Raw genomic sequence first — 17,146 nt, forward strand, 5'->3', positions numbered from 1 at the left:
TCCTCTATGAATCTTGGGCTTTTATACTATCTATTTGCTGTGCTCTTTTCTGTGGTTTACTTGCAAATTACCTCATGTGGTTCAATGATGTGAAGAACAGGTGGATTGGGCTTTGGCTCCCTAGGATGACGAATTCTTAGACGTTCTGTAGCCATTGCCAGTTCATCAACAGCAGATACACGATTCCTCAGAGCCATCCAGTACTCATGAAGCAACTGGAGGAACAGAAAAGACAAAGACATTGGTAAAGCACATCATTAAAAGTGGTTAAAACCACCAAGATGTGTCTTGGTCAAGTCTTAAATGAGGTCTTATGACATTGAAATTTTCATTAAGTGTCTAAGGTACAAGCAATTCTTTTTAGGAAGAGAAAGTACAACTGGAAATCTCCATAGGACACTGCAGAGTATTGCCTCTCTAGATTCTTAAGAGAATATCCAAAGATTCCTTGGTAGAACCAAAGATCTGTATAGCTTAATACTAGCTGGTAAAATCTCTACTTTATTTTTTAAAGAAATATTGTATTATAAAATATTTCACATTTTAAATAATATGTATATATGAAAACGAGAGTACGAAAATACACGAGTCCTATCATCCAATTACTAAAGAGAACAATACTAAATTCTTAGAAAGCCTTTGTGTTCCTTCTTAACTATCTCACTCTTTCCTCACATATTTTTCCTTCAAACCCCACTCCCCTCCAATGGGGTAACCATTATTCTGGGTTGGACTTATTATTCCATACTTTTCATTGACATATACTAATCTCCACATCCTTAATAACCTGGATATTTAGGTTTCTGAAATTGACAGAAGTGATATCAATCATTATAAAACTTTCTTCACTAACATTACACTTTGAGGTAGATCCCGACTGATGTGTATAGCAGCTCATTCATTTCCATTGCTGTAAGAGGGTTTAGTCTGCAATGTTATGGAGAAAAAAGGTACAAAGTTTTGGGAGAATTACAGGATAAGCATTCCTCTGACACAGAGCAAGTGGCCAAAGAGAACCTAAAGGAAGACTGTAGAGCTAAGTGGACATAACACAGTACTATCTTCCTCCATAGCTTGCTGTAATTAACTGTGTTAACGTGCTTGTACATTAAAATAGTAATGTGAAAGAAAAAAAATGATTATGAGCCAATGATTTCTATACTCTAAAAATAACTTTCCCAATTTATCAAATATATGAACTGATATAATAGACAGATAGCATGCCTTCTTTTTCTGGATACTTTTTATTCTGCTTTAAAAGGCAAGAACTTTAGATTAAAAAAAGATGTTAAACAGAATTATAAATAAAACACTTCTTTCATGGCCTTACCCATCTCACTTGCAAAGTAGCATAACAGATTAACAAATCCATATACAAAGACAAATAAAAAATTAATAAATTCTAGAATCTCATCTCAAGGTCAGAGTTACAACATGAGGAAATTACTAAAGTATTAATATGAAAGGTCACTTTGTGCATTATAAATAGCAATGGTTTCTAGTCTCACCTATTGAGAAATATTTACTATGTTCTCCAATCTTCATTCAAGGTTGTTGATGGTTGGTTTTACTCACAGAGCAAAAAATAAAAAATGAAAAAAATCTCTACTCTAATTTCACAAATTAGCTGTGCAAGGTCAAGCTAAGAACAGAAGAATGATCATTTTCACAGCTAAATAAAAGGTTTCATATATTTTTATTTTAATAATGATATTCTTTTAGTAACTTAATAGAAGTTACTTAATTATTCAGTATGATTATTTTTATTTTTCATCATTACAATCACAACATTTTAGGGAAAGAGAAATGATAACACCTAAGTCTCTAAGCAGATTTTTAAAACTAAAGAGAGAAAAAGAAAAGTAGTAATTAAAATTAATGTAATGGAGAACTTTTAATATTGGAAGAAGTTTTAAAATACTGGACCTTATATTCCTTTTTCCAAGCTTCAAAGAGATCCATTGAAGTACTTCCTTCATCAATGAATTCAATGTCAAATCTATGTGATTTTGCAAATGATAGTAGAGCTTTCATAGATCGCTCTGTCTCACTTATTGCCCATAGACCCCGGTTGGTGGTAGGCGCTCGATCATCCACCAGGCCTTCTTCATCTTCTATCATCTCCTCAAATATTGCAGTCTGGCCTTTGACTCTGAAGACATATGAGAACAAAATAACTGTTCAGTGGGTAAAAAGCACTGTAAATTCAAATTGGCAGAGCCAGTATGGGAAACAAGGGCAGTAATGAAAATTTCAACAATTTTTAATGTCACATCTACAAGATCATGCTTGCAAGTCATTGAAATCACAGCAATTGTGAAAAGCTTGAGGCTTCATAAATTTGATCAGTGTTATTTGAGAACCATCTGGCATAATAAATGGCTATAAATTCCAGGCTGAAATCTTACTCTGAGAATTAAAACAATATAAAAAAACAAACTACTATCATCAACCATACCAAAAAATCCCACCAAAACGTAAGATATTCTAAAAGTACACTGTCAACCACTCTCTTTTGAGGCAATCAGAACTTAGACTTTTGTCTATTTCCATTTTTGTAAGAGAAATAATTTTGCTAATACTATGGTTATTGCACTTACTACGTAGCTTAATTCCTTACACAGGATGAAGATTTCAAATCTGTGTTGCAGAAAGTATATTAATAATGAGAGCTAACATTAAATAGGACACTAACCATGTATCAAACACTCTGTTAAGCAATTATGTGCATTTTCCTATTTAATATATAAAACAACTCAGGGAAGTAGTGCTATTATTTTTTTAAATTAATAAATCTTTATTGTTCAGATTATTACAGATGTTCCTCTTTTTCCCCCCCAAAGCTCCCCTCCACCTGGTTCCCACCCCACCCCATGCCCTTACCCCCTGCCACTGTCCTCATCCATAGGTGGAAGATTTTTGTCCAATCTCTTCCCACACCACCCACACCCCCTTCCCACCAAGGATTGTCAGTTCACTCCCTTTCTATGCCCCTGCTTCTATTATATTCACCAGTTTATTCTGACTTAAGTTTTAGGTTCACTTGTTGATAGGTATTTATTTGTTGTCACTTTATTGTCCATGGATTTTATCTTCACCTTTTTCTTCTTCCTCTTCTTAAAGAATATCCTTCAGCATTTCATATAATCCTGGTTTGGTGGTGTTGAACTCCTTTAGCTTTTTCTTGTCTGTGAAGCTCTCTATCTGACCTTCAATTCTACATGATAGCTTTGCTGGATAAAGTAATCTTGGTTGTAGGTTCTTGCTATTCATAACTTTGAATATTTCTTGCGACTCCCTTCTGACCTGCATGGTTTCTGTTGAGAAATCAGCTGACAGTCGTATGGGTACTCCCTTGTAGGTAACTAACTGTTTTTCTCTTGCTGCTTTTAAGATTCTCTCTTTGTCTTTAGCCCTTGGCATTTTAATTATGATGTATCTTGGTGTGGTCCTCTTTGGATTCCTCTTGTTTGGGGTTCTCTTCACTTCCAGGACCTGTAAGTCTATTTCTTTCATCAGGTAGGGGAAGTTTTCTGTCATGATCTCTTCTAATAGGCTTTCAGTATCTTGCTCTCTCTTCTTCTGGCACCCCGATAATTCAGATGTTGGTACGTTTGAAGTTGTCCCAGAGGCTCCTTATACTATCTTCATATTCTTGGATTCTTTTTTCGTTTTGTTTTTCCGGATGGGTGTTTTTTGCTTCTTCACATTTCAAATCTTTGACTTGATTCTTGGGATCCTCTTGTCTGCTGTTTGGTCTCTGTATATTCTTCTTTATTTCAGTCAGTGTATGTTTAATTTCTGACTGGTCCTTTTCCATTTTTTAGGCATTCTCATTAAGATCCTGGAAGGTCTCACTAAGTTCCTCGGAGGTTCGTAGAAGATTCTTGAGTAACCTTATAACTGTGGTTCTGAACTCTATGTCCTCCATTAGTTTGCTTTCCTCCATTTCTTTCATTTGTGACATGTTTCTTTGTCTTTGCCTTTTTGGCTGACTGCGAGGACCCACTGTGCCTATAAGAACTGCTGTGCTGGAGACACCCTTATGGGGCAGGACTTGCTTCAGTGGGGCTTTGGTGCTCACTGAGTCTGCCTCTTGAGTGTGTCCCTTATGGATGTGAGGAGTTGAAATCTGGTATCTGACCAGGGGTACCCTGGCTCCTGGATCTCCAAGTCAACCACTGTGTGAGTCCACCCAGCAGGAGCTACAGTGATATCAGCAGGTTTCTCCTTTTTGTTTGGGATTTGGAAGTTTTGGAGCTCTCAGACCCAGCTGCAGTTAGATTAGGCTGCAAAAGCCGAGGTGATTCCTTTGCACTGCTGAGCACAGCTTGGGAGGGGATGTAATTTGAGTGGGGCGGGGTCTCAGAGAATCACCAGGGTGGAGCAAACAGCAATGGCTGTCATCAGCGTCTCCGCGACTCCACGTCTCTGCAGCCCCACACCCCCACAGCAACAATGATCCCTGCAAGCAGTTCTGCGAGAAAGCCACCCGCACTTTCCAAACCGCTGAAAGACAGTCCAGTTTCTCCCCGTAGAAGTCTGGGACCCCAGAACCTCGCCTTAAATGAGCTCAGTGCATTTGAGAGCTTGTATCACCTTCCAACTGAAAAAAAAACCGCGCATCCAGGTGCAGTCTGCCTTGTGCGCACCTTTGTACCTCTGTTCTTGGTGCCTCTGCACCTCCTACCCGGTCTCAATGAGCTTCTTTCTTTCCTTCTAGTTGTAGAACTTCCACTCGGCCAGCTTTCCCGTGGTTCTGGATGATAGCTGTTTTGTCTTATAGTTGTAGTTTCAATGTTGTTGTGGGAGGCAGCATGCACAGGTTTATACCTTATGCTGCCATTTTGGTTCTCCTCTAGTGCTATTATTATATGCATTTCATAAATGAGGATACTTAGGCTTAGAGAAGTAATTTGCCCACAATAGTGGGCAGGGATTTGAGTTGAAATCTGTTGGACTCCAGAGTCTGTTACTCCCCTAAACTATCTCTCAATTAGACATTACTATATGACATGAGCATTTGGGGGTAAACTTCTGCACAGATGAAACTGAGTATGCTAAATAATCAAATGCCAAAGTTTATTGAATTGCTTTAATAAGAGAAAAAATATAAGAAAGATTACTATAAGAAAAATATAGTCTTCTAATTTAAAACATCAAGTCTTATAAATGTCTCATTTTCCTGATGGGAAATAATCAAGAACTTACGTGTGAGAAAATAGCTTTGATTCATACTCTGTGAACAATTCATCAGCCTTACAAAAGACACAGCTGGAAAAGAAGAAACTGTCAGTAAAATATTCACAAACACAACCAGCAATCAGGTAATTTCTGCGAAAGGCTAAGTATTTTGTATTTCACTTTTTCTTTTCAACAAATGTGCTATTTTAAGGAAAAAAAGATTTTCAGTATGTGATCCTTTAGAGTTTTTTTTCTAAAGTTAGATTAACGATATACATATCTCTAATTCTGTCTGAATTCAAATGAAAAAAAACACACAACTTTTATTATATAAACCATATTTCTTCTCTCAGGAGAAATGTAGCCTGCCCTAGCTGGTTTGGATCAGTGGATCAGTGGATAGAGCACTGGTCTGAGGACCAAAGGATCCCATTTGATTCAGGTCAAGGCACATATAGGCTCAATCCTAGGCCCTGGGCAGGGTATGTGTGGGAGGGCCACTAATCAAAGTGTCTCTCTCACATCAATGTTTCTCTCTCTCCCCCCCTCCCTTCTACTCTCTCTAAAAATCAATTAATTTTAGGGTAAGGATTAAAGCAAGCAAACAAACAAACAAAGAAGAAATTTGGCCTAAAGGAATGATGCCATTTCATTTAATGCTTTCTCCTAGTACCTACCAGTTGAGAGGAAGTCTAATTGGTCGGAGGTGGCAGATTGTTGCAGACTCAATAACATTACGAGATGGAGGTCCCTCCAGCTTTTTAACAGCCTCTCTTACTAGCTTCTGGAATTTATTTAGTTCTTCCATTTGTGTTGTTAGTAAGAACTGAAGACCTCTGCAATCACGGAACCTAATTCCCATCACCAGCAACAAACACAACACAAAGAAATAAATAGGTCAATTTCTTCAAATTTAGAAAAGGGTTGCTAAACAGAGAAATTGCAACATTTTACCTAGTCACACTTTAGTGAGTTTACCTTAGGAGTGTATTCTATTGGTATCTATTAGGCAAGGAATAATAACATTGGATTCTCTACTTAAAAAGTCTGATAGTTCCTATTCCCAGGTACTAAAAAACAGTACTCAAAATCTTCTATGTCTGTCTTAGATGACTTTGAAAGATCATGATTGCCATAGTCTTTCTTTTTATTGCTGAATGAGTACAGACATTCTAGCTGTATGTGGAGAGGTGACAGCAGGATGAAAGATAAACAGAACACTGGGAAGAAAGAAAATTAGCTAAAAGATATGTTACTTGTTACAAGACTTTATATATGTACTAGTGTGTGTATTTTAAGCATTTACTATATATTAGGCATTTTGGCAAGCATGGCTCCTGTGTAATCTCAATAGGTACTATGCTCACGTTATTGAGAAAGCTTAACAGATTAATTTAAGATTCAAAGTTATGTAGCAGTTAGAAGTTAAATCCAAACAATGCTCTTAACTATTCTGATAAACTATGGATAAAACAGACTAAGAAAAGTATGGGTGTGTGTAAATGGATTTATGAAAGGAAAAAGAAAGCCTAAAATAATAAATTAGAAAATGGGAAATACAAACACAATTTGTTTGCTTTTTAAATTAAGAGCAGGTTCCTCTCCTTCCTAAAATGCCATATGCCCTTCCCTTCAAATTATTCATAATAGCCCACTCTTGTTCCTGAAGCTTCTCCAACATTTCAAAACACTAATCTATTTCTTCTTGTCAATGGAGTTTATTAAAAATACCACTTATTCTAGTATTTCGTTATATTCAGTTTTTATATAGTCATATTTCTCAAATTATTCATGGGTATTGTCTTCTCATTAAACTAAACTTTAGAAGGTAGGGATTAGATCATATCCTTAAGAAAAACCCTATATTCTTTTGATGAATTTTTCACTGAAAACTAACATTAATCCAGGGCTAATTTTCTGCTGGGATGTGATCTGAGAAGCAATAAGATTCTCTCTCTGTTCTACCCACCTAGAATCAACAGTCCTGCCACAACACCTAAATTTCCCACATCAGACAGATACTCATTTGAGTCAGACCACTAAGGGTACTTTTGATATAGAGTAAATTTATTCACCATTTCTATATCTAGAGCAATAATCCAATCTACACTAATGAAAGAGAAAAATGGTAATTGGCATCCGGCGATACCCTTTTCATTGGCTAATCAGGGCTATATGCAAATTAACTGCCAACTAAGATTGGCAGTTAACTACCAACAAGATGGCGGTTAATTTGCATATGTAGGCACAATGCAGGGAGGCGAAAGGGAAAACAGGATGAAGCCCCCTGCCACTGACAGTGATCGGAAACCCAGGGGGGAGCTAAGAGCTGGGGAGCAGGGCAAAGGCGGCCCTGGGGCCGCCTTTGCCCTGCCCCCCAGCCATGATTGGAGAATCAGGTGCCTTTTCTGCCCTGGCCAGTGATAGCAGGAAGTAGGGGTGGAGCCAGCGATGGGAGCTGGGCACGGTCAAAGCTGGCAGTCCTGGGAGCTAGGGGTCCCTTGCCTGGGCCTAAATTGAAGCCCACGATCGCAGGGCCGCTGCAGCTGCGGGTCCCCGCTGCCCGGGCTGGACGCCTCAGCCAGAGGCGTCCGGCCTGGGCAAGGGGCCGATCCTGCGATTGGAGGGTGATGGGGGTCAACACCTGAGGGCTCCCAGTACGTGAGAGGGGGCAGGCTGGGCTGAGGGACACCCCTTCCCCCCCCACACACACCCAGTGCATGAATTTCATGCACCGGGCCCCTAGTTTACCTATAAAGACCCAGAAGAATAGTGTTGATGAGAAGAAAAATGGGGAATAAAGAGCAGGTAACTCTATAATATAAAACCTGCCACTGTGGCACTAGGATGCTTAGAATTTAGGGAATGAATTATAGGGAAGTATGAATATCTTACTAAAGACAAAATTCTCCAAAACAAAGTCTATTTCAAAACCTTGTCCAACAAAGATAAAAAGAAAATACTTTAAGCAGATTAAAAAAAAGTAGTAAAAAGAGTATTTTTAAGTGACTAATATGTAGAAAAAAGGGTTTCTCTTTTAGATCTATACCTAATATTTTGGTTTGAAGTGTACTCAACAATATAAAATCCAGATGTTTGTAATCACAATATGTTCCTATATTTAACTGGACCTCTTAATAACAACTGATATGAATTTTTAGGGTGGCTACTCATACAGTTATTCTATTTTTAATATTTTCTTACTTCTCTGACATAGAAAGCTTGCTAGTCTGTTGCTTGTAGTTGCTGGTTATTTCATTTCGCACTCGTTGGACAAGCTCCTCATCAATAGAGAATTCCACTGCTCTGTGGATCACATTCAGCCACCAAGGAGAATTAGAATAAATCTGTAAAAAAAGATAACAGCTGATCAATTAATATTGCTGTAGTAGTCACTATATTTCTATCCTTTGGAAGGGTGCTTTGAAAAATTCAAAGGCAGCAATAAATGCTACTCTAAAGGGAATTATAATAGTGGTGAGTCAAGTATACATTTTTTATACACAATAAGTGAGTACTTTTCCATAATATAATTAAAGAGAACACCTGTTTCCTAACTACTCTAGATGAATGAGAATTTCTTGTGCAGACTTGTATAATAAAGTTGTGCTAAAAAATACTTTACCAAAATGAAAATTCAGTACTTCCTCCATATATTTGAAAATGTAACAGGTTTCTTTCTTAATATAAAGACACTAGGGGCCCGGTGCACGAAATTCGTGCACTGGGTGTGTGTGTGGGGGGGGAGTGTCCCTCAGCCCAGCCTGCCCCCTCTCACATACTGGGAGCCCTCAGGCGTTGACCCCCATCACCCTCCTATCGCAGGATCGGCCCCTTGCCCAGGCCGGACGCCTCTGGCTGAGGCGTCCAGCCCGGGCAGCGGGGACCCGCAGCTGCAGCGGCCCCGCAATCGTGGGCTTCGTTTTAGGCCCAGGCAAGGGACCCCTAGCTCCTGGGACTGCCAGCTTTGACCGTGCCCAGCTCCCATCGCTGGCTCCACCCCTACTTCCTGCTATCACTGGCCAGGGCGGAAAAGGCACCTGATTCTCCGATCATGGCTGGGGGGCAGGGCAAAGGCGGCCCCAGGGCCGCCTTTGCCCTGCTCCCCAGCTCTTAGCTCCCCCCTGGGTTTCCGATCACTGTCAGTGGCAGGGGGCTTCTTCCTGCTTTCCCTTTCGCCTCCCTGCATTGTGCCTACATATGCAAATTAACCGCCATCTTGTTGGCAGTTAACTGCCAATCTTAGTTGGCAGTTAATTTGCATATAGCCCTGATTAGCCAATGAAAAGGGTATCGTCGTACGTCAATTACCATTTTTCTCTTTTATTAGTGTTGATTATGCTAATACTCAACTGAACTAGATTCTACTATGACAACTAACAAATTATATGCCTGAATATTAAATAATTAATGAAATTAGGAAGAATAAAATGTGGAGTAACTGGTAAATATAATAAAATAAATGAGTGTATTTTGTGTAGCCTCCTCTTTAGACATTGCTATGGATTTCATAAGAGGGAAATTTTAGAAATGACAAATGGCTTGTATTAATAAGAAAAATACCTGTGGTTCTAACGTTCTGACATCTTAAAAGAAAAAATTTTGGCAACATACACATCTAAGATTAAAAGAAGATTTTGAAAGTCTTTTTCTTCTTTAAAAAATAACTTGTTAAATATATCCAAAGTAAAAGAAATATAAGTTTAAATATAAGTTAAATATACCCATAATAGCTTAAAAGAAATAAAAAAGAATAATTTCAAAATAGGTGATCCATTTATGCATCCGTTTATTCAACTAATAAACACTGCTAACAGCAAATAAACTTTTATTGTGCGACAGGCCCCATATTAGGGACTTAGAATTCTAACATGACTCTGTAAGTTCAAGTTTCTCCCTATACCAAAACAAAAGCCAAAATGCTATGTAGAGACACACATAAGAAAGTCATTCTGGAGACATACCTTTCTTTGGAGCTCACGTATGGTCTGCTGCACAGGCAGCAAAGCCTGCTGTGCTTCAGCAACCTCAGTGTTACACTTGCTCATATAATGCTCCCTCAGTTGTCTGGCCTGTGTTAAAACATCAAACAGTATAAACTTTCACTCCGGGTCTAGAAAATAACTGAATATGGTGTTTCAAGAACAATGTAGTTATCTTATATATTTAAAGGTACTTAACTGAATTTAAGCATAAAACTCTACAAGTATGCTGTAGAGAACATAAAAACCATGTCAGAAATTACTGAGATATATATTCAAGTGAACACCTTTACTTGTTAAGTCACAAAATCCAAGAAATCCCAAGGGCTTGCTCCCAAAATTTTATCAACTTTTTAATTAAAAAAAAAAAAGGAGAAAAAGAGTAATATTTAAAATTATGAGACGAAACAAGGATCTCTTTCAGAATCCCTTGCCTAATTGATTTCAATTTCTTGGAATTTCCTTCAGCTGAGAAATAATACTTGAGAATATACACTAACATGGGTGTTATAGACTGATTGTGCTCCCCCAAAGTACATACGGTGAAGCCCAAAGCCCCAATGTGACCACATTTGGAGATGGGGCCTTTAAAGGAGATGATTAAATGTGTAAATGTGGTTAAATAAGACCCAAAATGACTGGTCTCTTTAAAAGAAAAGAGCCAACAGGGATGCAAACAAAGGAAAGGCCAGGTAAGGACACAGTGAGAGGGCATCCATGTACCAGTCAAGGGGAGTCCTCCGGAGAAACCAACGCTGCTGACGGATCTTAGGCTGCCAGACTCCAGAACTGTGAGAAATGAATTTCTGTTGTTTAACCTTCCCGGTCTGTGGTATTTTATTATGGCAGTCCTAGCATAAATGCAACAAGGGTCTAAAAACTCTTTCCCTTTCAACTTAAGGAGGATCACATAATTTGCAAGCAATAGAAATCCGGAAAAAATTTATTCTTTAAATCAGATAAAAACAAGACCCCTTTTGACTTAAAAAAAAAAAGTCAATTTCATGAGGTCTAACTGCACAGATACACCTCTCTGGACAAGGCATTACTGCTCCGGGCTCCCATTATTTCATTTACAAAAGGAGGAGGTTGAGGTTGATGATTTCTCAGATCGTGTCCAGCTTTGAAATACTCTGCCTTCACATTCTATGTGAGTTAGGCAAAAGAGATAATACATGGAAATGAACCTTCCTTCTCATGGTGCATTTTTCCATTTCCTCTCACAAACTTCCAATTAATTTCTATTAAAATTCATTGGCTATAAATAGTTGTTCATTAAAGCTAATAGACGGGACTATCTCCCAGAGTTGCCTGTGACTAAAGGCAGTTAAACAGAGTGACTGGCTATATGCATAGATTAGATGCCTGCAATAGGAATGAAATTTCACTAGAAATTTCTAACATGTAGACTGCCATCTAACATTAAGAAAGAGCTGTACATACTTATACAATTTCATTTTGTATCTCACTGATTCAAATACAGGCTCTGCTGACAGGTTCAATCCATTTCAAACACATCTACTACTCTTTAGATTTAAGCTTGACCATCTTTCTTTGTTCTTTAAGAAGGCAAAAATCCATGAGCAAATTAGCATAATAAACTTACTAACAATTTATAGTGAATTAATTTATAATATCGCTCTTTCCAGAGAGTCAATACTCATTGCAGAGGGAACTTCTATAAGAAATACCACTGAAAATGTGAATTTACTGTCATAAATAATAAACAGAAGGGTAGCGAAAGTATACAACTTACTATTTTTACTATGTTTTTTGCAGATGTGTCATGAGATCAACAAGGTCTTTTTAAATTTGTTGTTTATTTACATTTTGTGCTTTGACTATCAACAACTATGTCTACGACAAGTGGTTGCCCTATAGCTGCAAGCAGATCACCAGAGAACTAAAATACTGTGGAGTATTGTCTTTCTCTGCCATCCAAAATCATCACAGCAAAGTTAGAAATGTAAAAACATCAGGAAAACACAATTACCTTTATTTAATGTTGTGTGCCCTAAGAAATATGAATTAGGTGGAGCATGAAGTCTGAAAAAAATATTCCTTAACAGAAAGAATGAAATAATAATTACCTCTTCCTCAAGTCTGCCATCTCGCAAGGTAGGAGGTATCCCTGGGTGCTTGTCTGCCAACAATTCCATCAAATTATGAGTTGCATGAAGTCTCTACAAACACACAAAAGGCAGTAATTATGACAGCCAACACAGAAAACTCTATGGGGAGAACCTACTGTTCATATGGCATGCAGAGCACTAACACCACATAAACGTGTCACTGATTTGAGTACCGACTTTGTCAGAGAAAACCGAAGTCAGTTTTATGGTAAAGGTCTTAACTCACAATGTCATGAATTTTCCTCAATTAAAAATCTAGTCTTATGAAATATGTCTATGTATTTAGCAGAATATATAATATAGGTGTATTTTTTTCCTATTATATATGCATTTGCCCATATGGGAACAATGAGTATGCCAAATAAGTTCAATAAAGTAAAAAGATAAGACTACCTAGACTTGATTCTTCTTCTGGGAAATGAGTCTGGATGAGCCTAGCAATTACATTATGATACAAATAGGGATAATGAAATACATAAGAAAACAGGGTTATGACCTGGACCTGTTGAACTTAAGGGCTGAATAAGAGAGCTGGAGGTGAAGATGGTATAGGAAAACTCTATCTTATATCTCTGTATCCTATCTAATCCTATCTAATAAAAGAGAAACATGGTAATTGGCATACGACCGCTACCCTTCCCATTGGCTAATCAGCGAGATATGCAAATTAACTGCCAACCAAGATGGTGGCCGGCAGCCAGGCAGCTTGAAACTAACATGAGGCTTGCTTGCTTCAGTGACAGAGGACTCCAACGTTCCCCGCCTGCCTTGCCGGCCTCTGAGCTTGCAGTTTAAGAAACATTGTAACGAATATAGAAGCTAAACAAAACCCCAGAAACCTGCTTTCAGCGAGCCGAGATCTCAGAGCTGGAGTTGATACAGAGTTTTGATTATAGAACGCAAACAAACCAGATACCTCTTTCAGCAGTGGAGGCCTCAGAGCTGGAGCCAGAGCTAAAGCTGGCCCAGAATAAAAAAAGAAAAAGAAAAAAAGGAGCAGTTGGGAGCTTCAGTCAGCCTGAAAACAGCCCTCAGCCCCTCACCCAGACTGGCCAGGCACCCCAGTGGGGACCCCCACCCAGAAGGGTGTGTGGCCAGCTGCAATCAGCCATCATCCCCTCATCCAGGCTGCCCAGGCACCCCAGTGGGGACCCCCACCCTGATCCAGGACACCCTTCAGGGCAAACCAGCAGCCCAACCCATGCACCAGGCCTCTATCCTATATAGTAAAAAGGTAATATGACCCCCAGCACCAGGATCAGTGGAGCCGAGAGGCCTCCTGGCACCGGGATCAGTGTGATGGGGGGCAGCGCCCAAACCCCCTGATCGGCCCTACTCTGTGTGTGACAGGATGCGGCGCCCCAACCCCCTGATCGGCCCTGCTCTGTGTGTGACAAGGTGCGGCGCCCCAACCCCCCCGCCATGAGCCCTGCTCTGTGTGTGACAGTGTAGAGCCATAACCTCCCCATCGGCCCCGCCCTGAGTGTGAGAGTGGCGGCGCCCCAACCCCCTGATTGGCCCTCCTCTGTGGGTGATAGAGGGTGGCGCCCCAACCCCCTGATCCGCCCTGCCCTGAGTGTGACAGGGGGCGGTGCCCCAACTCCCCTATCAGCCCTACTCTGTGAGTGACAGGGGGGAGGTCCTCAACCCCCTGATCGGCCCTGCTCTGTGCATGACAGGGGAGAGCTCCCCAACCCCCTGATTGACCCTGCTCTGTGCGTGACAGGGTACGGAGCCCCAACCCCCCTGATGGGCCCTGCTCTGTGCGTGACAGGGGGTGGCGCCGCAACCTCCCCATCAACCCTGCCTTGAGTGTGACAGGGGGCGGTGCCCCAACCCCCCAATTGGCCCTACCCTGAGCGTGACTGAGGGTGGCATCGCAACCTCCCAATCTGCTCTGCTCTGTGCATGACAGGGGGCGGCGCCCCAACTCCTCAGTTGGCCCTCCTCTGAGCCGACCAGGGGCTGCACCTAAGGATTAGGCCTGCCCTCTGCCACCCGGGAGCAGGCCTAAGCCAGCAGGTCGTTATCTCCCGAGGGGTCCCAGACTGCGAGAGGGCACAGGCCGGGCTGAGGGACCCCCCTCCCCCCAAGCGCACAAATTTTTGTGCACCGGGCCTCTAGTTTAATATAAGCCAGACTTCTCACTGTGACATTGAGTCTGCAACTGGCTAGAGACCCCTGGAGTGAAGGGCTATGAGAAGAAATAAAGTGAAAGTAATTTCTATTTCTTAATTTGGAAAGACAGGTAAAGGTTAAAGGATCAGAAGAGTGGGGTTTTTTTGTAAGATTTGATTTGGTGTCAGTGATTTGAGACTACGAATGTTATTCTGTTTGGCTGCAGATTCTCATAATTCTGAGCCATGGTATAGATCTTTGTAGAATTGACCTTTGAAGAGTTACCTCAACTGTTTTAGGTCTTTTCAACATGGCTTTATAGGTAATACAGTCAGAAACACTATCAGATTTAATAACAACAAATGTGTAAACACTAGAGAAACAAAGTGGTAGAAACTTGGCTCCTCTGCGCTGTGTGTGCTTGTGGAAGAGGATTTCCAGTGCGTTCTGCATGAGGTGTTGGAATGGGTTGGGAGAAATACTTGCCTCTCTCCACCTCTTACACCTTTTATCCCAAGAAAACGGAGTGCTAATCTAACTGGACAGAGCAGAATATCCAGTGGGCCATGTTTCACCAGTAGGTGGGGTTGTTATGCCCAAAAGGAAGAACCAGGCTGGTTGCTTACTCTTGAACTTAGGCATCTGGACTTATCTGTTTTGTCCACTCTTTTGCTTTTGTTTCCTTTATTCAGGAGCTGATATCTTTTCTTTCCTCCTTCTCCCAAGAGGCAAACACATTTGCTTAAGGTCCAGGGCCTGCCTTAGGCACTCCTTATCCATGCAGAATATAAGCAGACTTATATTTAATTTTCCCTCCTCTTCTCTTCCCCCCAAACACACCTCCTACCACTGGCTCAAGCACATGTGAAAATGTGGGTCCCAGAGTCTCAATTGTGAATGATAAAGAATCTCAGCAGGGACTCAAGCCTAAACATACCAAGGTTAATAAATGTGGTCCTTATTCACCATTCTGCTAGAGAGCCTTGTCTATATAAATCCACTGGACAGAACCAAGAATGGGAAGACATTTTATCCTTAAATGTTATAATTCAAATATCCAAATCTCCCTAAAAGACCTCCAAAAATTAAATTAGAAGATCACTGGATAGATTTTATTATTACTTAGTTCCATTTCTTTACTTTTTGGTGAAAACCACGTAAAGAAATATGTTGATGTTCATATGCAAAAGTGATAAAATTGACCTCGTTCTTTGAGGTACAAATAATTCAAGTTGTTTTTCTAATGTAGGTTAGATTTAGCTAGTCAGTCTTGTGCCAATATCATCCTGAATATACGGAACCACAGTGATTCTCAAACTTGCATGTACAGTCAGCCCTCCATATCTTCAGGTTTCAAATTTGCACATGAAACCAAGCATGGATAAAAAATATTCAGAAAAAACAATCCCAGAAAATTCTAAAATGCAAAACTTGAATTTGCCACACACTGCACCGAGCACTATGCTGAACGCACACAAATGAAGTGATGTGGAGGCACACCACACTATAGCCTACATGTAAACACAGGTGATATGCAAAACTATGCCATTTCATAAAAGGGACTAGAGCATCTGCCAGTTTTGGTATAACTGGTGTGTGTGTGTGTGTGTGTGTGTGTGTGTGTATCCTGGAACCAATTCCCTGAGGACACTGAAGGAGAACAGTACATGCAAATCATCTTGGGTGCTTACTGAAATAACTGAATCCCAAGCTTAATCTCCAAAGATTATGACAAAGTCCACTTGTTACCCTTCATCTTCTTAAATATTCAGAAAAATTATTTTGTAAAAAACCAGATAAAATATTGATTTGACACTATTTAGTTTTACTTACTTGAAGTGAATCAGTTTTGAGTTTTCCTTTGTGTTCCTCAGATGAACGCAACACCTCTCTGTACAGTTCTGCTGCCAATGCATACTCACCTGAAGCATTAAAACGTATTTAAAGCATAAGAAAGTCATATTTAGCTCCCACTATGATATCTGTATTTAAAAATGTCTGTAAAAATATAACTTAGTCATTAAAACTCATTATTTTTTAAAAAAAGGAATTTGACTGGGTGTTAGCATGATTGCCCCAGTAAAAAAGCTGATGATGGGTCTTTTCAACATGGCTTCATAAGTAATGCAGGCTATTTTTGGTGTTAATTTCACAAAATATAAAACCAGTCAAATGTACTTACAATGATTTAAAACTATACTGAAAAACAAACTGGATTAACTGCTAATTTAGACAAATGATTTTCCTCTCATTGACGTTAGAGAGTACCATTTAGTAGTCATTATGATGTTTGAAATTAGGACAACTTTGGGGTGATTATAGGTATTTAAAAACAAATATTCAAAATGCTATGACCAATCAACACATATTTCTCAGAAAAATAATATACTTTTCTTGATAGGTATCGTTCTTCTTGATGGCCAAAATAAGTTGCAATTAAAAACCACATTTCAAAAACTTAAGAGATCTTCTTTCCATTTCTGTCTACACAGATCACCATCAGTCTGAGATCTATACTGTTTTATATTGTTCACAATTAGCAGCTCATTCAAATAAAATAATTTTAAAAGTATTAAAAGTACAGGTTGGCAAACTATGGTCCATGGGTCATACCTGACCTTTGTATTTTTATAGGAACCATGAGCTAAGAATGGTTTTACATTTTCAAATAGTTGAAAACAATTCAAAAGAATAATACTTGGTGAGATGTAAAAATTATGTGAAATTGCC

The 17,146-nt window shown here is 39.6% G+C and overlaps 1 protein-coding gene across 9 annotated transcripts in view; it reads right to left on the reverse strand.

The window, feature by feature from the left end:
• Positions 1-17,146, reverse strand: part of SHPRH (SNF2 histone linker PHD RING helicase) — a 71,326-nt gene that overhangs the window by 23,841 nt on the left and 30,339 nt on the right. For all 9 annotated transcript variants that reach the window (XR_009453424.1, XM_059700607.1, XM_059700606.1 and 6 more), the window contains 8 exons: positions 16,250-16,338; positions 12,257-12,349; positions 10,149-10,256; positions 8,389-8,531; positions 5,862-6,035; positions 5,212-5,274; positions 1,927-2,152; positions 72-215 (listed from right to left, as the gene is read on the reverse strand). Coding sequence is in view for 8 of the 9 variants with exons in the window: in XM_059700607.1 (XP_059556590.1) it covers positions 72-215; positions 1,927-2,152; positions 5,212-5,274; positions 5,862-6,035; positions 8,389-8,531; positions 10,149-10,256; positions 12,257-12,349; positions 16,250-16,338 (1,040 nt within the window). In the remaining variant the exon portion in view is untranslated. The remainder of the gene's footprint in view (positions 1-71; positions 216-1,926; positions 2,153-5,211; positions 5,275-5,861; positions 6,036-8,388; positions 8,532-10,148; positions 10,257-12,256; positions 12,350-16,249; positions 16,339-17,146) is intronic.

Source organism: Myotis daubentonii, chromosome 6 (assembly GCF_963259705.1).
Source record: "Myotis daubentonii chromosome 6, mMyoDau2.1, whole genome shotgun sequence".
NCBI lineage: Eukaryota > Metazoa > Chordata > Mammalia > Chiroptera > Vespertilionidae > Myotis > Myotis daubentonii.